At 53.0% G+C, this 23,820-nt stretch overlaps 8 protein-coding genes across 8 annotated transcripts; 5 read left to right on the top strand and 3 right to left on the bottom strand.

The window, feature by feature from the left end:
• The first annotated feature begins 635 nt into the window (after nucleotides 1-635).
• On the top strand, nucleotides 636-2,551 carry ACET3X_008856 (uncharacterized protein). The gene is made up of 2 exons (XM_069455703.1): nucleotides 636-1,068; nucleotides 1,121-2,551. The coding sequence occupies exons 1-2, from the start codon at nucleotides 978-980 to the stop codon at nucleotides 2,377-2,379; spliced, it is 1,350 nt and encodes a 449-aa protein (XP_069302933.1). The 5' UTR covers nucleotides 636-977; the 3' UTR covers nucleotides 2,380-2,551.
• A 151-nt stretch (nucleotides 2,552-2,702) lies between these two features.
• ACET3X_008855 (uncharacterized protein) lies at nucleotides 2,703-5,458 on the top strand. The gene is made up of 4 exons (XM_069455702.1): nucleotides 2,703-2,874; nucleotides 2,931-4,202; nucleotides 4,250-4,407; nucleotides 4,458-5,458. The coding sequence occupies exons 1-4, from the start codon at nucleotides 2,832-2,834 to the stop codon at nucleotides 4,716-4,718; spliced, it is 1,734 nt and encodes a 577-aa protein (XP_069302932.1). The 5' UTR covers nucleotides 2,703-2,831; the 3' UTR covers nucleotides 4,719-5,458.
• A 321-nt stretch (nucleotides 5,459-5,779) lies between these two features.
• ACET3X_008854 (uncharacterized protein) lies at nucleotides 5,780-10,413 on the top strand. Its single transcript, XM_069455700.1, has 3 exons — nucleotides 5,780-6,320; nucleotides 6,420-10,059; nucleotides 10,133-10,413. Exons 1-3 carry the CDS (start codon nucleotides 6,090-6,092, stop codon nucleotides 10,342-10,344), a joined length of 4,083 nt encoding a protein of 1,360 aa, XP_069302931.1. The 5' UTR covers nucleotides 5,780-6,089; the 3' UTR covers nucleotides 10,345-10,413.
• Nucleotides 10,414-12,495: 2,082 nt separating this feature from the next.
• Nucleotides 12,496-14,602, bottom strand: ACET3X_008853 (uncharacterized protein; the record flags this gene model as incomplete). Its single annotated transcript, XM_069455689.1, has 2 exons — nucleotides 12,496-13,945; nucleotides 13,998-14,602. 2 exons carry the CDS (start codon nucleotides 14,600-14,602, stop codon nucleotides 12,496-12,498), a joined length of 2,055 nt encoding a protein of 684 aa, XP_069302930.1.
• A 2,170-nt stretch (nucleotides 14,603-16,772) lies between these two features.
• On the bottom strand, nucleotides 16,773-18,535 carry ACET3X_008852 (uncharacterized protein; the record flags this gene model as incomplete). The annotated part of the gene is made up of 3 exons (XM_069455678.1): nucleotides 16,773-17,044; nucleotides 17,103-17,322; nucleotides 17,378-18,535. The coding sequence occupies 3 exons, from the start codon at nucleotides 18,533-18,535 to the stop codon at nucleotides 16,773-16,775; spliced, it is 1,650 nt and encodes a 549-aa protein (XP_069302929.1).
• A 1,156-nt stretch (nucleotides 18,536-19,691) lies between these two features.
• Nucleotides 19,692-21,062, top strand: ACET3X_008851 (uncharacterized protein; the record flags this gene model as incomplete). Its single annotated transcript, XM_069455666.1, has 1 exon — nucleotides 19,692-21,062. One exon carries the CDS (start codon nucleotides 19,692-19,694, stop codon nucleotides 21,060-21,062), a length of 1,371 nt encoding a protein of 456 aa, XP_069302928.1.
• Nucleotides 21,063-21,396: 334 nt separating this feature from the next.
• On the bottom strand, nucleotides 21,397-22,795 carry ACET3X_008850 (uncharacterized protein). Its single transcript, XM_069455655.1, has 6 exons — nucleotides 22,645-22,795; nucleotides 22,522-22,585; nucleotides 22,410-22,469; nucleotides 22,255-22,353; nucleotides 21,669-22,192; nucleotides 21,397-21,615 (listed from the first exon to the last, which is right to left on the bottom strand). The coding sequence occupies exons 1-6, from the start codon at nucleotides 22,675-22,677 to the stop codon at nucleotides 21,514-21,516; spliced, it is 882 nt and encodes a 293-aa protein (XP_069302927.1). The 5' UTR covers nucleotides 22,678-22,795; the 3' UTR covers nucleotides 21,397-21,513.
• A 264-nt stretch (nucleotides 22,796-23,059) lies between these two features.
• On the top strand, nucleotides 23,060-23,680 carry ACET3X_008849 (uncharacterized protein; the record flags this gene model as incomplete). Its single annotated transcript, XM_069455644.1, has 1 exon — nucleotides 23,060-23,680. The coding sequence occupies one exon, from the start codon at nucleotides 23,060-23,062 to the stop codon at nucleotides 23,678-23,680; it is 621 nt and encodes a 206-aa protein (XP_069302926.1).
• Nucleotides 23,681-23,820: the final 140 nt, after the last annotated feature.

The raw sequence follows: 23,820 nt of genomic DNA, 5'->3' as shown, positions 1-23,820 counted from the left end.
GCCACACAGCACGTGACCAACACCAGCCTCACGATTACGAATGTCTTTCCAGGACGCTGCAGGCACCGCACCATCCGTCATCGGTCCGTCTGCACAGCGCCTCGAGCAGATAATAACAACACGCCCTCTGCCAGTTTCCGTGCCGTTGTCTTTCAAAATGAACATGGGACGCCTTTCTGCCTCAGCCTCGCTATTACGAGGCCAATCTTATTGTCTACCACTCCGCAGCGGGCGCGGCAACACGGCAATACGCCTGTTACGACGTTACGACACGAAGAGAGACGGTCCGGCTTTAAACAAAGATGTCCATGGCACTAGAGGTAGATTGCGCGCCTTCAGCAGAGATTCGTCATCACCGTCGTTGCCCGGCCGGGTCGTCCGCAGGCCTTCTTCTCCCTCGCGCAACGAGCAAAGGTGACGGGCGTCTGCGTGGTCGAGACGCCTTATGCAACAGAAGAATGGTGCATTGCCGTCGATTAATTGTACCTGTCTCGCTAGCCTATCAACGACAGCCCCCAGGCGTCAGGTAGGCCAGGCGACGTTTGCAGCTGGCAAGTGGGTCCGATCGCCGCCAAGACGCGTGTCCAATGTCTTGAACCTCGGGGTCTGCTACCCATTCGCCGCTCAGGAGTTCGCGGAACGCTTGCTCCACTGCCAGTTTCCTGTGTCGCTTTCCCGTTTTCCTTCTCTTCAAACACACTCGCTGAACTGCCTCTTAATCGCCATTCACCTGTCGTTTGCCGCCGACTGTTGTGCCCTGCGCCTGCCCCTGAAACCCGTCACTCGTTCCATACTACGCCAACTAGACCGACGCTCTCTACGATACCCCCGCGTTCGAGCCAAGACAATTCTCTTGCCTCAAAGCTTGGTCGCTCCAAGACTACTCCCTTTCGCGACGCGCGCAGAGTGTCTCCAAGCCTGGCGCTGGACCTTGGCTGCGACCGCCTAGAGCCGAGCCAACCTTCTCTATATACAACATGAAGCTTACCTCCTTTATCGGTGCTCTTGGCGCCTCAAATCTACTATTCACAAGCGTAGGCGCCATTGAACTGGACATCACCTCGCCAGGTGAGACTCTCTAGTGCCAGACGCAGGCGAATACATGTATTAACCTCTACAGACTCCATCAAACAGGCCGCCAAGTCGATTTCTGAAAACCTGCGGTCGTACTACACCGGCGACAATGTAGGCGACACACCAGGCAATCTGCCAGACCCATACTACTGGTGGGAATGTGGTGCCATGTTCAACGCCCTCATTGATTATTGGTACTACACTGGAGATGATCAGTTCAACAAAATCACTACACAAGCCCTAGAGGCCCAGATGGGAGACAATAGTGCTTTTATGCCTGCCAACCAAAGCAAGACACTCGGAAACGATGACCAAGCTTTTTGGGGAATGGCCGCCATGGCCGCTGCAGAGAACAAGTTTCCTGATCTTCCCGACGGCAAGCCTTCTTGGCTTTCTCTGGCACAGGCCGTCTTCAACACGCAATACAAACGCTGGGACACGAGCACCTGCGGTGGAGGATTGAGATGGCAGATTTACACCTTCAACAACGGATACGACTACAAAAACACCATTTCCAACGGCTGCTTCTTCAACATTGCCTCGCGACTCTACAAATACCTTGGCAACGACACATACGCTGAATGGGCCGAGAAGGCTTGGGACTGGGAGCTCTCTATTGGACTCATGAGCCAGGACTACCATTACTACGACGGAACCGATGACACACAGAATTGCTCCACCATCAACCACATCCAGTGGACATACAATGCTGGTATCCACATGGCCGGTGCTGCTGCCATGTGGAACGTGACACAAAACGACAAGTGGAAGACCAGGCTCCAGGGTGTCGTCGACGGCGTGGGCGTTTTCTTCGTGAACAATATCATGTCCGAAGTCGCGTGTGAGAATAACGGCAAGTGCGATGTGGACCAGCGCTCGTTCAAGGCCTACCTTGCACGTTCCATGGCATACACAGCCAGCGTTGCACCTTGGACCAGCGAGCAGATTGACCCTTATATCAAGGCATCGGCTCAGGCAGCTGCTAAGCAGTGCACCGGAGGTGCCAACCAGACTTCGTGTGGGCTCAAATGGACCACCAACGGCGTCAACGACGGCAGCTTTGGAGTGGGCGAGCAGATGGCGGCTCTGGAAGTTGTGCAAGCACTGCTGTACCCGACAGTCAGCGGTCCTGCGACTGCGGAAAAGGGTGGCATCTCCAAGAGCAACCCTGACGCCGGTGACACGTCGACCGACACGCCTGTCAAGTTCGACACCGTTACCACTGGCGACAAGGCTGGTGCTAGTATCCTGACCATCTTTGTCCTTGTGTCTATTCTTGTTGGCGCTTGGTGGATGGTTTCATAAACTTTATACCCGTCTTCATTCTGCATATTCTGCATTTCAGGGAGTCGACATGGTGCTCTGTCGATTCTTTGACCGTTCTTGGTCATGTTTCTTGAAGGCGTTGTCAGGTCTGCGGGTGTGTGTGTGTGTGTGCATTAGATTACATAGCCAATCCGAATAATTTACATTCACGCCGACATGTGATTCCAAGCAGTGTTGTGTAGGAGCCTTGGAAGGTGTGGAAAGCAAGCCCGAACCAGCCACGGCTCGGTTAACAGCACGCTAGGGGCCCGTGCGTACGAAAGCTGCGCCCGACTCCTCTTCTTTCTTCGCCGCGCCAGAGATCTCTCACCACACGACACGCAACAACCGCGCACTCACCCCAACCGCGGCTTACTTCCCTTGTTGTCGCCCATCGAAACTCTTGTTCCAATTCATACCTGACACTAATTACCTGGTCCTGCGCACTCGCCATGGCCGCCCCTCCTGATCTCAACGCCATTCTGGCGGCGCTTGGTATGTTGTGCAGACTTTTACCAACACCACAACTATTGTACTGACTTATCTCCCAGCTGCCGGACGCCCATCGACTACGCCCTCTCAGACGCCCCAGCAGCCTGCCCAAGCGCAACATCCCCCTCCCCAAGGACTCCCTGCAGGCTTTCCTGGCGCAATGCCTACTGCCACTCCGCCAGCCATACCCGGATACAACTTCCCCCCACCCACACACACTGGCAGCCTTGATCTTAGCGCTATCAAGCCCGTAAGCTCTGGCTCAGTCAGCATCCAGGATGCGCTGGCAAAGGCACGCGGCTTTGCGGCCCAAAAGGGCCTCGCACACGAACAAGCGCGTCCAGGTATTGCTGAGCCTTGGTCTGGTTATGGCGTCCCAGCGCAAACTTACACAGCTCCAGCTTATCAAGAAGACCCGCGACTCAGCGGACGCCAGCCCTACCGACGCTCGCGGTCGCGGTCGCGATCTCCCGCGCGTCGGGAACCCGTGCGTGAAAGCTACAATCCATACCGCGATGAGCGCCGTGATGAACGTCGGGGTGCCTATGGACGTGAACGTGATCGCTCTCCTCCTAGGCGTGACACCTTCTCTCCTGCGCAGCAGTACGGGCAAGCGCGTTCGCCCCCTGCTAATGACAACTCTGAGGTGATTCTCATTGACTCTTCATTGGTTGGCCTCGTCATAGGGCGTCAAGGTGAGAGTCTCCGCCGCATTGAACAAGAATCACAGACGCGCATTCAATTCATCAACGGCCCCGAGTCTGGACCTCAGCGCGAATGTCGTATCACCGGTAACCCAGGTGCTCGTATCAGTGCTAAACGCGAGATCAACCGTATTATCGAAGAGAATGGCGGCAATCCCGCTCGTGAGACTGGTCGCAATGCACGAGCTGCGGCTACCAAGTCGGTTGGTCAGCAACAGCCCGCCCTCAGAGAGGGTGAACAATCTTCGCAAATCATGGTGCCTGATCGTACTGTTGGTCTCATCATCGGTCGTGGCGGTGAGACTATCCGTGATCTGCAAGAGCGCAGTGGCTGCCACGTCAATATTGTGGGTGAAAACAAGAGCGTGAATGGTCTGCGACCTGTGAACCTCATCGGAAGTCCTACTGCTGCTGCCCATGCCAAGGAGCTCATCATGGAGATTGTCGACAGTGACACTAAGCAAATGGAAGGCGGCGGCGCCGCGCAATCAGCGCCACAGCAATTCAACAATAGGCGTGACAACTTCGATCCGTACGGTGGAGGTGCTGCCGGAGGCGCGGGAGCCGGCAAAATCAACGACAGTATCCAAGTTCCTTCTGATGCTGTTGGCATGATCATTGGCAAAGGTAACACTATCTCGGCATGTTGAGATTGACATATTAACGATTCACAGGCGGTGAAACCATCAAATCAATGCAATCTGACACTGGTTGTAAGATAAACGTGTCTCAAGCTTCTGGCGCCGACATTGAGCGCGAGATTGGCCTTGTCGGAACCCGTCAAGCTATCGAGGATGCCAAGCGAGCCATCTGGGAGAAGGTGGAACAAGTGGTGAGTTTGTTTGTTACAATAGATGGTTGCAGGTTGCTAACACGAAATAGCGAGAGAAAAACAATTCACGACGACGTGACAATGGAAACAACGACAACGGATACTCACATCAGCAGACACCTTCATACGGACAGACGGCCGCGCCCGCACAGCAGCCTCAGGCGGCTGCACCCGCAGCTGCCGGTGCTGCCGGCGGTGCTGACCCATATGCTGTCTATGGCGGCTACCAGAACTACCTTGCAATGTGGTATGCGTCCATCGCTCAGCAACAGCAGGGTGGTCAAGGAGCTCAAGGACCTCCGGGCGCATAAGCGCCACATAGTTGCCGTGACCGATGCACATGTTGCTGAACCTCGCCGAATGTTGCCTATTTGCATGACCGATGCTTGGAATTTTGCTGCGCCTGGCATGATGCTCCGATGACCTGGACTCTTTTCGATCTCTTCTTGACTTGCGCGTAGCCGGACTCGCCTTGTTGCATGATATCTATGCACTGAGTGCTCATCCGTTGAGCTTCTTCTTCCGCCAGGGCCTACTGCGGCATAGCCTTTGGCCTTTTTCACGGTCCGATATCGTCGTCGCTGCCACTGCGTTTGTGAGGTGATTGTTACTTCATCTATGCTCTTCCATGGATAACATCTGCAAGCCCTCAGGTCTGCGCACAAGTCGACGGCTGTGCTTACTTTACGCCTGCTGCATCTTGATCGACGGTACATCATCTTCTCTCTTTGAGCGACCAGGCAGAGCTCACCGTCTATGTCTGCATGTCTGTCATGATCCTGCAATTGGTACAGCCTTCGTTGTGGACAGTACGCAGACTTCCATCACCAAAAGCATTCATTGTCTTCATGCACATATATTCGCGTACGCGAGCCTGGGCTCGATTTCCACCTACAGATTGTGGACGAGGGCTTGCGTCTGCTTTCGTTTGGGCATTGACGTTGGCCTCGAACAGTCACGTTTATCAACGTTTGGACTTGTTCAATCATCGTTTGTATAGTAGTCTTCAAAAATCCAGTTCTTGTACGCAATGGCTCTCAAGAAAACCAATCCCATCACTTTTATTCTCCCACTGTGACGCTTCGGACGGCATGCACAGCAGTAACCGCAATTGACACAGCCCAGCCAAGCAAATTGTTCGGCACACTCCTTCTTTTTCAGAGCAGCGGACCTCGCCATGCCCAGACGGAGCAAACTGGCGGCTCACGTGCCTATCGCGTCGCCGCGGGGTGGGGCTTTTGGAGGGGCAGCAACGCGAACTACGGCCATCGGCGAGCTCCTGCAAGCAAAGCGTCTGCACCTAGACCGTGTGCGAAGATAAGACACAAACACGTCGACGCTGATTCGTCCAGGTCCTCTGACGATCAACTAATTCTCAAGTAATACATGCTGCTTCCATGCCGCGGTGCACGACGCTTGTTCATATCTAGCTTGCTTATTCCCCACAAGCAAGCACGTCGGACGGATAGGACCCTGAAGAGCTAGAACAGGCGGGCGGGCAGGCTTGTGATACTAAGGAACCTTTGTGACATTTGGTCTCTTTCTCTCCCTCTCCCTCTCTCTTCTCTTACTCTGCTCTCCATCTCTTCTGGTGTGTCGATACGTCTGGGTCCTTTTTCTCTTTTTCTTTTTTTTTCTACGTCCCCCAAAGAGACAGACAACAGCACGGAGTGGCAAAAGACATGGCGCCTGGTCTTATTTCTCCACAACCGGCCGTGTCGAGCGATGCGACAAGGTCGCTGAACCAGGTCACGGCGGATTACGATGATACCCTCAGATTCTATTTAAATGGCACCAAGGTGGTGTTGGATAGCGCGGACCCTGAAGTTACGTTGCTGGAATACCTGAGGGGGATTGGGTTGACGGGAACGAAGTTGGGATGTGCGGAAGGAGGGTGTGGTGCTTGTACTGTGGTATGTTTGGCACAGAATTCCGGAGCCGCAAGAGAATGAAGTTTGGGGATATTGCGGACAGTTCTAGAGGTTGAGTGTGGGTACTGACATACTTGCTAGGTTGTGTCGCAGCTGAATCCTACCACGAACAAGATATACCACGCCTCCGTAAATGCATGTCTCGCACCGCTCGTCAGCGTAGATGGTAAGCACGTCATAACTGTCGAAGGAATCGGAAACGTAAAGCGACCACATCCAGCACAAGAGAGGATAGCAAAGGGCAATGGCAGTCAGTGCGGGTTCTGCACACCAGGCATCGTCATGTCTCTGTACGCTCTCCTCCGCAACAACACTGGGCCGAGCGAACTCGAGGTTGAAGAGGCATTCGACGGCAATCTCTGCCGGTGTACTGGATACAGGCCGATACTGGACGCGGCACAGAGCTTCAGTGTGAAGTCTGGCTGCGCAAAATCAAAGGCCAACGGTGGAGGAGGATGCTGTATGGACAAGGACGGTGCGAACGGCGGAGGCTGTGGCGGCGGCAAGAGCCTTGACGAGGACCAGCCCATCAAGCGTTTCACACCACCGGGGTTCATCGAGTACAAGCCAGACACAGAGTTGATATTCCCGCCTCAACTACGGAAACACGAGTTCAAGCCGCTCGCATTCGGTAACAAGAAGAAGAGGTGGTACAGGCCCACGACATTGCAGCAATTACTAGAGATCAAGGATGCGTATCCGTCAGCGAAGCTCATTGGTGGCTCGACCGAGACACAGATTGAGATCAAGTTCAAGGGCATGAACTACAATGCCTCGGTGTTTGTTGGCGACATTGCGGAGCTACGGCAATTCAAGCTTCATGATGATCATCTAGAGATTGGCGGAAACGTGGTTCTCACGGATCTGGAGGAGATATGCAAAGAAGCCCTTGAGCACTACGGACCGGTACGAGGCCAGCCGTTTGCAACGATCCTCAAGCAGATACGATATTTCGCGGGGCGCCAGATTAGGAATGTGGGCACGCCAGCTGGTAACCTCGCGACTGCAAGCCCCATCTCCGATCTGAATCCTGTGTTTGTTGCTACCAATGCGACGCTCGTAGCGAAGAGCCTCAAGGAGACGACCGAGATCCCCATGTCGACTTTCTTCAAGGGATACAGGCAGACTGCTCTGCCTCCAGATGCCATCATTGCTGGTTTGAAGATTCCCGTTGCGAAAGAGAAGGGCGAGTACATTCGTGCGTACAAGCAGGCGAAGAGGAAGGACGACGACATTGCAATCGTGAACGCGGCTTTGAGGATATCACTCGGCGATGAGCACGTAGTCGAGAGTGTGGATCTCGTGTACGGTGGTATGGCACCTACTACGATCCATGCGAAGAAGGCAGGGGAATTCCTCCAAGGCAAGAAGTTCACCGAGCTTTCGACGCTCGAGGGCGTCATGGACAAGCTCGAAGAAGACTTTGATCTGCGCTTTGGTGTCCCAGGTGGTATGGCGACATACAGAAAGTCGCTCGCGCTCGGCTTCTTTTACAAGTTCTACCATGAGATCCTGGCTGAGCTGCACGCTGAGGAAGTCGAGGTCGACGCCCAGGCCATTGGCGAGATTGAAAGAGATATCAGCAAGGGCAAGAAGGACGACAAGGCTGCGGAGGCTTATATCCAGAATGAGGTCGGACAGTCGAAGAACCATGTCGCGGCTATGAAGCAGTGTACGGGAGAAGCGCAGTACACGGACGATATACCGTTGCAGCGTAATGAACTGTATGGCTGCTTGGTGCTTTCGACAAAGGCGCATGCCAAGTTGCTCTCGGTCGATGCCGAGCCAGCACTGGACCTACCCGGCGTTGTTGCGTACGTCGATCATAACGACCTGGCGTCTCCGGAAGCCAACTGGTGGGGCGCGCCGTCGTGCGATGAGACATTCTTCGCTCTCGATGAAGTCTTTACTGCTGGTCAGCCAATCGGTATGATCCTGGCTGATACAGCGAAACATGCAGAGCAAGCTGCGCGAGCTGTCAAGATCGAGTACGAAGACCTTCCGGCCATATTCACGATTGAAGAGGCCATTGAGAAGGAGAGCTACTTCAACCACTTCCGCTATATCAAGAAAGGAGACACGGACAAGGCGTTCGCCGAGGCTGATCACGTCTTCACTGGTGTTGCGCGCATGGGTGGTCAAGAGCATTTCTACTTGGAGACTCAGGCATGTCTAGCAGTGCCAAAGCCTGAGGATGGCGAGATGGAAATCTTTAGCAGTACGCAGAACCCAGCCGAGACGCAGGCCTATGTGTCCAAGGTTGTTGGTGTCGCTGCCAACAAGATTGTCACCCGTGTCAAGCGCATGGGCGGTGGTTTTGGTGGTAAGGAAACTCGTTCGGTCCAGCTTGCTGGTATTGTTGCGTGTGCAGCGAACAAGGTTCGCCGACCTGTGCGCTGCATGTTGAATCGAGACGAAGACATTATGACGTCTGGACAACGACATCCTTTCCTCGCCCGCTGGAAGGTTGCTGTCAACAAAGATGGTAAGCTGCAAGCGCTTGATGCAGATGTCTTTTGCAACGGCGGTTGGAGCCAGGATCTTTCTGGTGCAGTCGTCGAGCGGTCTCTGTCCCACATTGACAACTGCTACTCGATACCCAACATCCACGTCCGCGGACGTGTTGCGAAGACGAATACAGTCTCCAATACCGCATTCCGAGGCTTCGGTGGACCACAGGGTATGTTCATTGCCGAGACGTACATGGAAGAGATTGCAGACCATCTCAACATACCCGTGGAGAAGCTACGAGAGATCAACATGTACTCTCCCGAAACCAACATGACAACGCATTTCAACCAGGAGATCAAGGACTGGTACGTGCCCCTCATGTACAAACAGGTCCAAGAAGAATCAGCATATGTCCAGCGCCGCAAGGACATCGAGGAATGGAACAAGACGCACAAGTGGAACAAGCGCGGTCTCGCCATCATCCCCACGAAATTCGGCATCTCCTTTACCGCGCTCTTCCTGAACCAGGCCGGCGCGCTGGTCCACATCTACCACGACGGAAGTATCCTCGTTGCCCACGGCGGAACTGAAATGGGCCAAGGTCTGCACACAAAGATGACGCAGATCGCTGCTGAAACGCTCGGCGTCCCGCTCTCGGATGTGTTTATCAGCGAAACAGCGACGAATACTGTAGCGAATAGTTCCTCGACCGCGGCGTCCGCGTCCTCTGATCTCAACGGCTACGCTATTCACAACGCGTGTCTGGAACTGAACGAGCGCCTTGCGCCCTTTAAAGAGAAGCTAGGCAAAGACGCCACGATGAAGGATCTCGCTCACGCAGCGTACTTTGCTCGCGTCAATCTGTCCGCGCAAGGCTTCTACAAGACACCGGATATCGGCTATGTGTGGGGCGAAAACACGGGCCAGATGTTCTTTTACTTTACGCAGGGTGTTGCGGCCGCCGAGGTCGAGATTGATACGTTGACGGGCGACTGGACGACGCGGCGTGCGGATATCAAGATGGATGTCGGGCGGAGTATTAACCCCGCGATTGATTATGGACAGATTGAGGGTGCGTTTGTCCAGGGTCAGGGATTGTTTACGACGGAGGAGTCGTTGTGGTTGAGGGGGACTGGTGGCGTTGCGACGAAGGGGCCGGGGAATTATAAGATTCCTGGTTTCAGGGATATTCCGCAAGAGTTTAATGTGAGTTTGTTGAAGGATGTGAATTGGGAGAATTTGAGGACTATTCAGAGGAGTAGGGGTGTTGGTAAGTCTTCTTCTTGTGTTTCCTTTTTGCGAACTTTGGAAAGGGAATGTCATGCTAACTCAACTGATCATAGGCGAACCACCACTCTTCATGGGCAGCGCCGTCTTCTTTGCTATCCGCGATGCGTTGAAAGCTGCGCGCGCGCAATTTGGCGAAACGTCGGTTTTGCATCTTACGAGTCCGGCGACGGTGGAGCGGATTAGGGTTAGCTGTGCGGATCCGATTCTCAAGAGGGCGTGGGTGGAGCCCAAGGAAGGGGAGAAGAGTTTCTTTATTAGTATATAGAGAGAGGGCGTTTGGTGGACTACTACTATATGATTTGAATGTTAACGGATTGATATGGATTGTGTTCGGAGCTGAAGGCAACTGCATATGGTAATCGGTGTACTTGTCGTCTGCACAGATGGGCACATGGAACTTTGCGTATAGGGACGTTGTATGTTATGCACACCCGCCTCATGCCGTGCTGTGCCGCATATCTAAGGGGTCAAAGAGGGTATATCGTAGCGCAGCACGACACTGTAATGTGTTTGCGCCACGAAACAACTATATCACATCTACAACAACGGTCGAAGTGGAGCATCCCGCCTCACACTTGCCATCATTGCCAGGCAGTCACTATCCATTCTTCCTGAAATCCTCAATCCCCGAGGCTCTACGGAACAGTATGTGTTCAATCTCGGGCTTGCTGTTGCACAGGCTAGAAGTACTAGGTGTGAGCTAAAGGATTCGCAGAGCAAGAAATAACCATCGTGTAGATCGTGGACGTATGATGCATATAGTACTAGCTCCCTTGTAACTGCGACTGTTTCTTTATATGTGAGTGGACTAAACAGCTTCTCGTTCTTCTGACTGTTGCTCAATCTAGGCCAGACCGTGAAGGCAATGCGACAGGTAGATTTGAGAATGCTAAAGTTTGTGACGAATGGCCACACAACTTACATTCTCTCCAATCCAAAAGAACTTTTTGGTAGGATCGTTGAGGAGTGTGGAAGTTGTGGTTAGCGCAGGCTCGATGACGATGTAACGGCACACGATGCGAGAGTCGAGTGTCGTCATTCGAGATTTACATGACTCTTCTCAAATACGTTACCACTAGGAACATGACCGAGGGTTGACACGTTGTCCCGATTAAGTTTTCCGGGAGTAGCAATTGCCGAACGCAGTCAATACTAAATTGAAAATCTGGAAGCACGCTACACCAGATAGACAAGATGTTCGTTTCATGATGGTTGAATACACGGAAGGAAGGTGTGGCTGCAAAATGACCTCCAGGAAACAGGTCGCTTACATCTGGATCAGAAAATGAGTGTGAGATCATATAAGCTGCTTGATGACAATAACCATAGTCTTCGAGCAACGCCCACTCAAAGTAGGATGATCTGTTCCCCATTGCACAACATGAATCCAACGTCATCCAGGCAACATGTCAATAGTTCACAAGCTTCTTGGAAGTCAGCCCTATGCAACCCTCACACATTGCCGCCTCTCAAATTGAACGCAATCCCACTCCCACACGTCATCATTTACGTACCCCAAGTCAACAAATTCTGACGACACCCTCTCCCGGGTAAACTCATCTAACAAGACAATCCAACAATCGTGCCAGACGAAAGCAACCGCTCAAATGTCCCGATAATCGAGTTCCTCACTTGCCACTGAAACCGAACCGAACTAAACGCTCGAGGCGATCAGCGACCAACAAAGAGTTTTTAATCCTGCGTTCATGAAATGCGAAATTCCGGCTGCAAAGTACAGGCTACGGTAGATCAAGGCTACTGATTACTGAAACCAAGGCGCTAGAAGGGGCGTCCGATCATCTACCTACCCAAGGGTCTGCCGTGGCGGTTTGCGGGATTCGCGTCATCATCCTCCCGTCCGGGTGGCATGGTGGCATGGTGGAAGGTATTGAAGTGGGGTTGGGCTTCACTGGTACACTATGCTGTATGCGGCAAAGGATAGTATTTGGAACAGGAGGATGGCGATTGGGTAGTTGGGACAGTATATTCTTTGTGGATCAGCACTTGGATATGGAGATTGTAGTACCATCTAGGTACGTTCTTGTGGCCGTGGTAGTTGTCAATCGCTTGTGCTTGTAGACGCGGCTCAACGACAAGGTCAAGTTCTACAAGATCGTTTTGTCACGGTTGGTAAGATTTATTCAAGACTGCAACGACGGAAAGCGCACTCTGGGGAGACGAAGATCACGCTCGGTGATCTCACCAAGCTTATTCGCAGAGTGATGACGCCCACTGTCGTGAGATGGTGCAGGAAGCCTCCCAATCATTGGCCCGATAACCACAATCCTGAGATAGAGGGGAGAGAACCTTTACAAGCAGCAGTGCAATACTCGAAGAGAACTAAATTGCACTGAATGACGCGAGGCTGCAAAGCAAGAGCGCACGCGAGCTATTATATACCATGGGGGAAATCGACCTATGACGCCGTGGTCCGCTCACTACTCACAATGGTAGGTCCATTTGCTTCTCTGGGCCACGCTTTATCGCCCTTGGGCGGAGAGGTGCGATCAGACCCACGATCCGATCCCTGACCGCGACCCCCTCTCCCCCGCCATGGCGTGCCTCCACGCCCTCCACCACCACCACCACCACCACCACCACCTCGTTTTGATCTTCCATCTTGACCCCCACCACGTCCCCGGCCAACTTGGAACTGTATCCTAGTCAGCGGCTGCTCGACCCAGTCTACACCCTTTAGACCCAGACTTTGCTTCTCCCAATCACTAAGCTTCCAAGCTTGGTAAAGGCCCATCAATCGCTGCTGATCCAGTTCTTCCTTTCCAGGACCAACAGACCGTGTCAACTTGATACCTCGCAGCTCTGGTACCCAGGCCTTGATGTATTCGCCATGCTTGTCGTAATCGAGTGCTTGTTTGACAGGATTGAAGACGCGGCCCTGCCGCGGATCGTTACCGACGCCAGCGACGTATTGCCAGTTGCCCCAGTTGCTAGCTGGATCGTAGTCCACAAGGAAGCATTCGTACCACTCTGCGCCGATTCTCCAGTCGATGTTGAGATGCGACGAGAGGAAAGACGCAACGTTCTGCCTCGCGCGGTTCGATGTGTAGCCTGTAACGAAGAGTTCGCGGTTCGACGCGTCGATGAGACCGACTCCGGTGCGCCCTGAGCGGAACCGCTGGAACGCTTCCAGGGTCTTTACCGGATCGTCGCCTGGGCCACTGGACTTGTCTAGTCGTTTCCACTTGTTTGTTTGCGGCTCTCCGTTCTGGCCTTTGGTAACACGATCTTGAATGCCGTAGAGACTGAACATCTTATGTCCAAACTTCCTCATGCAGAGTCGCATGTAGTCTCTCCACAACAACTCGAACCGAACGGCTGCTGTTCCTTCATTCTCGCCCTTTCCGTAGCCTTCTCTCTTTTCACCGGGGCCCCGCCCTTCCTCAAAATCCACCATCGCCCAATGGACCTGCCTGGCGGTGATGTGACCTTGAGCAAGGTAGGCTGAAAGCTTGGTGCTGAAATCAAGACCAAGCATGCCATTTCTGGTTTGCTTGTATAAACTCATGGCCCCAGAGCTGATGAGATGGTTTATGCGATCTAAACCAGCGGTTTCGCCGCCAGAGAAGGGATGCGCTGATTGCGCGTCTGTCGGCCATTGCGGCGGCCATGTGAGGGTATATGTTTTGTCTTTTTCGAGTGGCGATAGCAGAGCTCGTTTCAGCTTTTCTAGAGATGTAGGTATGGTAAAAGGTTGTTTTTGAGGCGGTATGCTCGAAGGTAGCGGTGGGAGTTGGGTTGGTGTGGGGAGGGTAGTGTGAGGGCGATCGCGTAGCGGTTCGAGTCCTTTTCTGAATGACGTGTACACATTTGGCAGGTCAGATATGTTGTCGTAAGGTAGGTCGCGACTGGGTCGAGTTAGTAATCTCCCCCAACAACCCGGACGCCAATCTGACTTACTCGTCTATGTAGTACTTCTCGTCGTTCCACGCCTTGAAGTCTACTCCGTGCTGTTCTACGAGCTTCCTCACACTGGCCACCTCTCTCTTCTCCTCTGTGTTGTCGTCTTCGGTCATCCAAACCCCGCTGATCTTGCCCTCGTGCTCGTTTTGAGCGTACCAGTCGATTATGTCAGAGACGACCTCGGTGGTCCTGCCCACGCGCATCTCCAATCCAGAGTTGCAGTTCAACCCCGCGAGCTTCTCCTTGAGATCCCATACTCCGTCCGCTATGAATTGCACGCGATGGGGCCCTGTCCGCCATACTCGCGCAACTTCACTGCGCGCCTCCGGATGTGGGCTCTTATCGGACGGGGACGAGAGGAAGCCGGACACCTCGATTTGATTGGCAGGGAAAACGTATACGGGTAAGAGATGCGTAAAGCTTGCGCCGCCGTGTTCCGAGGTCAGCGAATCATCGCGGTGCCGTCTGGTGCCATTTGACGAGGGTCTCGGAGAGTTTGGGCGCGCGGCGTGTAGGGAGGCGGCGTGGAAAACGGGGTTGTCTGAAAGGCGAACATCGCGACTCAGAACGTACAGCAGAATGCGCGGGATCCGGCTTGACATAATCGGAGATTTCGGCGATGGCGGAGACTCGTCGCCAGCAGCACTAAAGGCGCGTGTACAACAATGGGAGCAAACGAATAAGTCGCAGGTGTTGCACGGCGGCCAGGAGCAACTACGTCGTAACATCAAGGTTACGATTCATAGGAGACCTAGTAGGAGAGAGTCGGGAGCATTACGGTGCCGCAGGCGATATAGAACTTCAGGGCCAGTGGGACGTCATGATCCGACGAAGGCGACAATGGGGCTCTCACCGAAATTTCTAGGGCACGAGGCCGTTGGACACTAAAAGGTGCCCTAAATGTCATCTGTCAGTCATATCAGGTATTCTCCACCCGAAGGGATGCAGATGGTCGAAACTGAGGAGATCCGGTTCGAGATTGGTGATGCTTGCTGCAGCATCGCCAACCAGGATTATGACGTTGGGACGATTTAGTGCCGCGCCACAATTCGCTATGGCCGCTGCAGGGACCCAAAACGAGCGACTTGGGGACGGGCCGAGCGTTCATCCAAAGCATATGGCTGGCGATTGTCGTGCTGTCATGGAAGCACCGAGAGATCGTGAGACATGCGTACATGCGCCATGCCGTGCCTGGTTAGAGATGAACAGAGTTCTAGGCGGTTCGGTGCCCAAAAGAGCCGTGCAGGGGCCGCGGATCGTTCATCTTAGTCGTATGGATCGTGCAGCTTGATCTCGATATTCGTCGATTCGGAGCGGAAATCGTGTGCCAGGTACCGCAAGGGGCACGTGGCTGTTAGCCGACTGCGGACATGACATATGACACTTGGGCTGCTCGCTCCTGTCCGATGTCTTGCTGCCACGTACAACTTTGACAAAAGACTCCTTAATGCAGTGCCATCTCGCCTGCCATTTACATACTAATACGCTGCAGAACGCCCACCGGTACAGCGTGTTGTAGTGATGAGTATGCAGCATGTACATGCCATCCCGAAATCGTGGTCCAATGGGTAGAGGCCTCCGAAACATTACCGAGTGAGCAAGGCCTCACGGACATGTCCGTCGATGGAAGAGATTAGTCTTGCCGATGGTCGTGGTTGACGAATGCGTTGGCTGCGCACCGGGGTGGACTTGTAGGAACTTGTAGCAGAGCCGAAGATCGCTGCCCAGGCCAGCCTGCAGGAAGGCAATAAGCGTGCCAAGGTCCATAACCGATACATGTTTGCTTTTCGTCGTATAATTCAAGGCACAGGTACTTATCCTCGTGCTGGGATTAGGTGTCAAGACTGTTCTACAGAAATGTGTGATTTAGACATGTCCTTTCTCTCCTACACTCATCGTATCCAAAGAGGCATAGCGCATGTTCGGCCCACTCTTTCATGGCGGCATCTCTGGATTTACACTTCGCACTGTGAATACATTCTACGACACCTACCTACTTCCATGCAATATCGATAAACCTACAAGTAACACGTCGTGGATGCGATTCAAGCTGCTACCCCCAACAAGTCCATTCTATCCAGATGGCTCCATTCGAAATGATCAGCCATAGCTTGACAAGATGCTTATGTGCTATAGTAGGGCTCGGAGATTGCTGCTGAAACTAACACAAGGTTCTCTGGAGGACATTGGAGGATGCGTGATTGAAGTGAAACAGCGTCTAAAAACGTGCCTCTTCCGGGTGTGAAAGAGAACATGTCACATCTTGCACTTTCTTTGCTCGCAAAATGCAATCACGGTATACTTTCAACCTAGTCTAGGCAGAAGCGAAATGAACCTTATCCTACTACATCAGCTGCTTTAGCATGTAGCCGTCGAGTTTGGCACCTGATGGGTAGAAAGAGCTAGTAGCATGGCATCTCAAGGCTAAGACTGTGTAATCTTGGGGAACTATCCCATCGATTAGTTCGTTAGGGTTTGCGGCATATTTGTACGAAGCCTAACGAAAGAGAGATGGAGCAGCAACAAGTTACCAGAGAAAGGAAAGAAGGAAAACATCTGTACGACAAGGACTACTAAACTATTGCTTCATGTACCATCAATATTGCTCATTTCCATCATTAACGTATATTCGTTCCCCTGACGAGATTGCTCAACATCTAATTCCGACTAACGTAAACCGCCTCAACGCCGCATGGCCTGATCATCACGCCACACCGACCACCGCGCCACCCACAAACCATTCTCCTCCGCCGCCAAGACCAGCAAACCTCTCTAGCAAACAGTGCGATAGACGCCATCCGACGACGGTCTCTGCGCCTTGTGCTTGTGTTCTTTCCGCAGTCCCTTATTGGCATGCTGCTTCTCGATGCTCGGGCTCGCACCGGGCTGGAACGCTGCAAGATCGACTGCATCCGTCTTCATCAGCATCTCGGTGACGCCACATATGTCAGTGACGAGCCTGTCGATCATGTCGAGCGACAGGCTCTCTCTGACGACTACTCTGAGGATCTCGGTCTTCTCCTCGCCTGGGGGTAGCGGGTAGTCTGCGTGCCAAGTTAGTTATGGCAAGCCTGATGATGGGTTGGGTGTGGTCTTTCTTACTGGGGATGATGTATTGCTTGGCTCGAAGCAGGTTGCTGACCGCTTCTTGTTTGACGTGGGGGAACTTTTTGTGGAAGTCGTCGGTAAGAGTGAATGCAACGACTGGGAGACCGGCATTGTAGTCTGCGCTTGTTTCGCCTTCGTCGTACTGCTTCTTGCCCTGCTCGAATTTGAAATCGCCCTTCTTGCGGTGGATGTCACTGACGCAACGGTACCAGCCCTAGAATGTCATGTCAGTAGGCCTACTTGTGCTACCTAGCGATTTGATGTCGTACCGTATGCTCGAGCGCCCTGCTGAGTAGACGTGCATTGGCCAACATGTTTTCCATAATGGCACGGTATCCCGAGAACCCTAGATGGATCAGGTTGTAGTATTGTGCGATGATTTGAGCTCCAGGACGCGAAAAGTTCAAAGTGTACGACTCCTCTGTTCCACCCAAGTAGTGAAGCTCGAAGATGAGGTGCTTGGGCAGGTAGCTTTCGTCTCGCCAGATGATCCATCCGACACCAGCATACACGAGACCAAACTTGTGACCGCTGGTGTTGATAGATTTGACTCGCGGCAGCTCAAAGTTCCACTTCTTGCCAGCTTTCGCATGGGTAAAGGGAGCGATGAAGCCGCCAGATGCAGCATCTACGTGGATAGGAATATCGTTACCAGTCTCCTTCTCAAAAGCGTCGAGGATATCGGAGATCTCTTCCACAGGTTCGTAGTGTCCAGTGTATGTGGAACCAAGGATGACAAACACACCAATTGTGTTCTCGTCAATGTTCTCCTTGACCAGCTTTGGGTCCAGACGGTAGGACGAGTCTTCGCTGACGGGAAGGATGCGAGCCTCGACCTCGAAGTACCTGGCAAACTTCTCCAGAGCGACTTGTGCGTTTGCGCCCATGATGATGTTTGGGTTCGAAGTGTCCTTGCCCTCAGCCTTTCTCTTCTCTTGCCAGCGACGCTTCATGGCGAGGCCACCAAGATGGATAGCCTCGCTAGAACCAGTAGTCGCCGATCCGATGGCCTTCTCGCCCTTCTGTGCGCCCCACATGTTGGCAATGATGGATACACATCGCGCGTGCATGTCCATCATGGCCGGGTACTCGTCAGCATCCGACATGTTCTTTGACAAGTTCTCAATCATGAGCTGCTCGGCTTCCTTCTCCATGTAGGTTCCAACGAACGAAGCCAAGTTCAAGCTGGGCCGTCCGTCAAGATCGAGCTCGTCCTTGAGCAGCTGGTGGACGACATCAGCAGGAGCACCATCGTGCGGGATTTTGAACTTTGATAATTCGGTGCCAGCAGCATAGCGACTCGAGTAAGGTGTGATGTGTGAGGTCGCTCGATTCGCCGACTGGTGGCCTCCAGCCTTGTGAACCGGATGGTCCTTGAGTGTCTCAAGGAGCTCATCCGTGTCTACGTGTCTTGCGAGTCCGGCCATTGTGATGTATATTTGGAGGTGGTTGTGTTAGTAGAGACTGAGATCGATGCACTGTTTGCGTATATCAAGCAGGAAATTTCAGTTTTATACGAGTGTTTGCTGGTAGACGTTGACAACGTACATATGCATGACGAAGCATTACGTCCGTTGTCGCTCACAGCCACGTCGGCCATGCAGCCAAAATGGGATGTGCAGTCTAAGCAGAATCCGCGTTGAAAAGCTTGACAATTGCTTGGTAAAAAGCTTGATTCTGGCAGAGAACGGATCTCGTGGGACGTATCATAACCAATGGAGGGCTGTTCTCAAGCTCCGCAACGCAAGTCAGCGACAGACTTCAACCGCGGGTCCGGCAAACAAAGGAACCAAACACGTTCCTCTTTGCAGGATTGGCCAATCTAGCCTCGTACCTTGCAGCAGGAAAATAACGCATAGTGACGAATCTTTTACTGACCGAAATCCGGAAGTAAGTAGCCTTGATGCACATGGATGGGTCAATGACGGAATTCTGGCCATTGCCCGGTGCGTCGTTTCGCCGACAGCGCGCCGTCACGTGATGCAGCGCCCACCCAGACAACGCCAAATCTTCCATACCTGATGTTGCCCCAACAAACCTCTTGGAGATCGCAGCGGCATCGGGAGTAACTCCGTCAAACTCTTCCAAAGAGCCGATGCAGGCTTACCCGGTTGATGGCTACGAGACGCGCAGAGTTTCGGGTGGTGAGATCTGAGATGGAGTTGGTGATCATGACGTAGTCTCGTCGTTTCCATCGCATCCGTGGAACGCGGGGAAGATCGACTGACGCGTCCTTGACAGCCTGCATTCCACGGTACGCGGCCTCGGTGCCTTGACGGTGTGTAGAGAGTATACCTTCAGACTAGGTTTCGGTATTTGCAAAGCAGCAGAACTCGAGCATTTGTTGCCATTTTCAACCACTTCATCAAGCACATCTGTCGTTGTTTGGAGTTGGTCCGCGTTGTAGTCCGAGACCCAACAAGCGGGTCACTTACCGAGAGCTCCGCCCCAATAACGTCGCCACGCAGTGGTGTTGTAATCGACTCGTCTTACTCTTAGCTTGGTTGCCTAGATACTTGTCACAGTACTTGTGCTCTGCTACCACTCTTGCTCGTTCACCCACTCATCAATTATCAGGTCAACATGCGATTCTCACGCGTTGTACCAGTCTTGCCTCTGGCGACTGCATTCGTCATTACCGAGCCAGAAGTCTTCTCAAACATCAACATTGAGAAGTCTAGCAAGTCGCTCGTCGACAACGCTCACACTGTTCTTGACAACGCCCAAAACGTCCTTGACGATGCATTCAGCAAGGTCAAGAACGGCGCCAAGGACGTCTACAGCAAGATCCACCATGCTGGTGCCGACGTCGAGTCGTGGCTAGAGGGCTCTCAATTCGACGACAGCGTCATTGACTTTGAGAATCCCGAGCACCCTCCTCACCATGGGCCGCCACACCGTGGCGGGCCTCACCACCCTCCGCACGACCAGAAGCCGAACCGCACAGTCTACGAGCTCATCAACGAGAGCAAATACACTACAAAGCTTGCAAAGTGGATCAACGAGTTTGACGACATTGTGGAGGCGCTCAACAGCACAAAGGCCAACTTCACCGTCTTTGCCCCCACAGACGAGGCTTTTGAGAAGATTCCCGAGCACCACCACAAGCCTTCCAAGGAGGTCTTGAAGGACATCCTGCTCTACCATGTCACCGACGACTTGTACCCTGCTGGTCGCGTACTCCACACATACACCATCCCAACTCTGTACACTCCAAGCAAGAACCTAGGCCACCCACAGCGCCTTACTGTTCGCGTCACACTCAAGGGTCCCGCAATCAACTTCTACAGCCGCCTCGTCGCCGTCAACATCTTCGGCACCAACGGCGTCGTCCACGGCGTCGACTCTATTCTCGTGCCGCACCCCAATGTCGCCACCATCATCGGCCTGCTGCCGGGCGAGTTCAGCACTCTGGAACTCGCGCTCACAAAGACTGGCATCTTCGAGAAAATGAACAGCACCGAGTACGAGCACAACGGCGGCACCCTCTTCGCCCCGTCAAACTTTGCGTTCCAGAAGCTCGGCCCGCGCGCGAATGCGTTCTTGTTCTCAAAGTACGGTGAGAAGTATCTGAAAGCTCTGCTCGAGTACCACATTGTCGTTGATCAGACACTGTACACCGACGCCTTTTACGATGGGCGCAAGGACGATAAGGAGACGGTTGAGGAGCGCCCGGGTGGCTACCATTACGATCTGGCTACTGCGCTGTGCCACAAGAACCTTGCTGTTGATGTGGGTCGCTATGGACCTTTTGTCGAGATTAGGATCAATGGCTTCTCGCGTGTCACTGTTCATGATGGCGTTGCTAGCGACGGTGTTATCCAGGTCGTTTCTGATGTCTTGATTCCGCCCAAGACTTCTGGTGGCGAGCAGAGTTTCTGGAAGGGTGAGGAGATTGATGTTGAGGATCTCAAGGAGCGTCTTCAGCCTCTTGTTGAGAATATGGAGTTGTAGGTGAAGACAGGTTTGTTTCGAGCCCCGAAATTTGGTCATGGTTTTGCAGCGAGACGATCTTTACGACTTTTCCTTGTATATTAGGTTTCCCTCTAAGTGGGGTGGTTATCTCACACTACTGTGGGTTTGATTTAGATAGAAAACCTACGATGAATACAAACATGAGACGATATATGGTGCTTGCAATTGTGACAATATTATTACTGCTGCATTTAATCTAGCCCAAGCCAACTCTGAATCTGATCGAGGATTTTGTTCACTTCATCATAGCCTAGTTGTAAGTATCGTTACTATGCATTCATGTAGGCAACAGCAACCACAGAATGAATGGTCAGCCCAAAGACGATGTTGTTGATCTCATTGTTCGCAAGACTTAAACGCGAAATGTGTCTATACCGTACACAAAAGCAAACCAGCCACAAGCAACAAACACCTCCACGCTGACCAATATCTACGAAAAGTCCTCGCCACCCTCTTCAATCGTGTTCTTGACCCGCAACAAAAGCGTCGTCTTCCACTTATCCAGCTTGGTAAGCTGGTCAAAATTGAACAACTGTGACAAGTCAGTACGATGCGCATTTGCAAATGTGTGTCAGAAGAACATGCCTTCTCAGAAAACGCCTCTTGATCACCATCTTGCACTGCAGCCGCCAAGTCAACAAGCAGCGCGTGCTCCCTCTGCTGCTGGAAGCTTGGATCCAGCTCTCTATACCTGTCAAGCGCAGTGTTGACACCGACCTGGTCGCCTGTGCACAGCTGACAGATACCAGCCTTGAGTAGGTACTCCTTGACAGACCAGCGCATCAGGTTGTTAGAGATTGAAGTTCTGGCCACCTTTTCGTAAAGCTCAATGGCCTTGTAGTAGTCCTTGCCTTCTAGAGCAACGAGGTCGGCTGTCTTGAGCCAGAGCTTGTTGGCAAGTGCTTCAGCATTGTCGCTCTCGTACCAGCCGGCTGCTTCCTCGTATGCGGCTGCAGCTCGCGTGTTGTCGCCGAGCTCGACTTCGTAGAGCTCGGCGAGGTTCTGCTTGTGGGTGGCTGCGCGCCGGAAGTTGCCCTTGCTGCAGTAATGCGCAATGGCTTTGTCTAGACACCGCGCAGCTGCTTCTGGGTCATCTTTGCGGTAGGCCTCTGATGGTGAATCAGTCACAGTTCATTCCAAGACAGGAAGATGTTTGAACAGAGAAACTTACTAAAGGCGTCTGTAAGCGTGTTTGCTTCGTCGTCAGGCTCGTTTAGATTCTGACGTTGTACCGATGCTGCCTTTTCGAAAGCCTCGCCTGCCTCCTTGCCTGGTCCATGTTAGTTCTCAAGACGGGATCGTTTCTCAGCACGCATCTGACCATACCCATCTTTTGCATCCGGAACGCATTTGCTGCGGCGATGAACTGATCTGCGGCCGCCTCATCTGTCACGTGCGTCAGTCGAAAGGCGCAGATGTGCTCCTTTTCAGATCATACACTTGTCTTGCTTGTTGCCGAAGAAGCTGAAGCCACCAGATGCCTTTTGCAATGATGCTTCTGCCTGTTGTGTCACGTCAATATCAGTTATCTGCTTTGTGGCTGAGTCTTGGAAGGCCCCACCTGTCGCAGCAGCGCTCGTGGGTCGCCGGCCATGGTTGCTGAGTTCTTGGGGGTTGAGGTTCTTTGCGGGAGAGAGGGAAGGATTATGAGATGTGACTGTATAGGCAGAGGTTGTGTTGAAACTTTGGTCGAGACAGGTGGCTGCGCTGGCCGTCTCAATGAGCGATGACGACCCACGTTGGCCCATGCGAGAGGGCTGTGATGTGACCTCGGCGGCGGCTTTACCGTTTCTGCGCTAGTGTTTGCAGCCCGCCTCAAGCTTCACGACGTTGCATTCACAGCAGCGTCGCTCACGTCTTGCGATGCCACTGGAGACTGTGTTGGTTTTGCCGCGCTGAAGGTTATACACCATACAGCAGACATTCCAGCCCGCCTGGACGATTACATTGCCCCGCCTTACGCACCTACAAGAACCATGGCTACACGTCGCGCATTTGCGTCCTTGAGGTTTTACAAACCTTCGCAATGCCCGCAAACACGCTCATACACGCCTTCGCCTCTACGCCCATATAAAAACCCCAAGGAGGACCAGTTTTCGTGGGCAGCCCGAGGTGTTCATCCCGACGAGCTGGAACAGCTGCTAGCAGAGCCCACATGGTCCGTCGAGTCTCTCCTACCACCAACGAAACGCGCTCCCGACGCTCCCCAGATCACCTCTCAGCAGCTGCACCATCTCCTACGACTATCCGCTCTCCCGCCGCCGGAAACGCCCGAACAAGAGCAGAAGATGCTGGACACACTCGCAGCACAGCTACACTTTGTGGGCAAGATACAAGAGGTGGATACAACGGGCGTAAAGCCTCTTAGGGCGATACGCGATGAGTCAAAGGCCGCGGAAGAAGAACAGACAATCACGCTTGAGACACTAAAGGACGCCCTGGGCAAAGAGAAGGTCGTAGGACAGCATCACAAGCGGTTACAACGAGACGCTACGCCTGTCGATGCTCGAGACGTTGAGGACTGGGATGTGCTGGGCTCGGCTGAGCGCAAGTCTGGCAAATACTTTGTTGTCGAGAGCGAGAGGCCACAGGAATAAGTCTTTGTGCGACGTTGCACTTTTTGGAACCAGAACCATCGACGCACGGCAAGGCTGGCATGGCTACGAATGGTATACAGCTACGAGGCCCATACTTATCCGCAGCCTTCGTATCTTCATTGGTAAACATGTCAACTCCA

The sequence above is a fragment of the Alternaria dauci genome, chromosome 9, assembly GCF_042100115.1.
Source record: "Alternaria dauci strain A2016 chromosome 9, whole genome shotgun sequence".
In the NCBI taxonomy this organism is placed as follows: domain Eukaryota; kingdom Fungi; phylum Ascomycota; class Dothideomycetes; order Pleosporales; family Pleosporaceae; genus Alternaria; species Alternaria dauci.
This window is presented reverse-complemented; position numbering and strand designations above follow the sequence as displayed.

What these genes read in the sequence shown, in the direction of transcription:
- ACET3X_008855 (XM_069455702.1), top strand. Translation starts at nt 2,832, where the DNA reads ATGGCCGCCCCTCCTGATCTCAACGCCATTCTGGCGGCGCTTG. An exon ending in TGGCATGATCATTGGCAAAG is followed by an intron (nt 4,203 to 4,249) that starts GTAACACTATCT and finishes AACGATTCACAG; the next exon opens with GCGGTGAAACCATCAAATCA. An exon ending in GGGAGAAGGTGGAACAAGTG is followed by an intron (nt 4,408 to 4,457) that starts GTGAGTTTGTTT and finishes AACACGAAATAG; the next exon opens with CGAGAGAAAAACAATTCACG.
- ACET3X_008850 (XM_069455655.1), bottom strand. Translation starts at nt 22,677, where the DNA reads ATGGCCGGCGACCCACGAGCGCTGCTGCGACAG. An exon ending in GTTCCGGATGCAAAAGATGG is followed by an intron (nt 22,354 to 22,409) that starts GTATGGTCAGAT and finishes AACATGGACCAG; the next exon opens with GCAAGGAGGCAGGCGAGGCT. An exon ending in CACGCTTACAGACGCCTTTA is followed by an intron (nt 22,193 to 22,254) that starts GTAAGTTTCTCT and finishes ATTCACCATCAG; the next exon opens with AGGCCTACCGCAAAGATGAC.
- ACET3X_008856 (XM_069455703.1), top strand. Translation starts at nt 978, where the DNA reads ATGAAGCTTACCTCCTTTATCGGTGCTCTTGGCGCCTCAAATCTACTA. An exon ending in ACTGGACATCACCTCGCCAG is followed by an intron (nt 1,069 to 1,120) that starts GTGAGACTCTCT and finishes TAACCTCTACAG; the next exon opens with ACTCCATCAAACAGGCCGCC.
- ACET3X_008854 (XM_069455700.1), top strand. Translation starts at nt 6,090, where the DNA reads ATGGCGCCTGGTCTTATTTCTCCACAACCGGCCGTGTCGAGCGATGCG. An exon ending in GGTGTGGTGCTTGTACTGTG is followed by an intron (nt 6,321 to 6,419) that starts GTATGTTTGGCA and finishes CATACTTGCTAG; the next exon opens with GTTGTGTCGCAGCTGAATCC. An exon ending in TCAGAGGAGTAGGGGTGTTG is followed by an intron (nt 10,060 to 10,132) that starts GTAAGTCTTCTT and finishes AACTGATCATAG; the next exon opens with GCGAACCACCACTCTTCATG.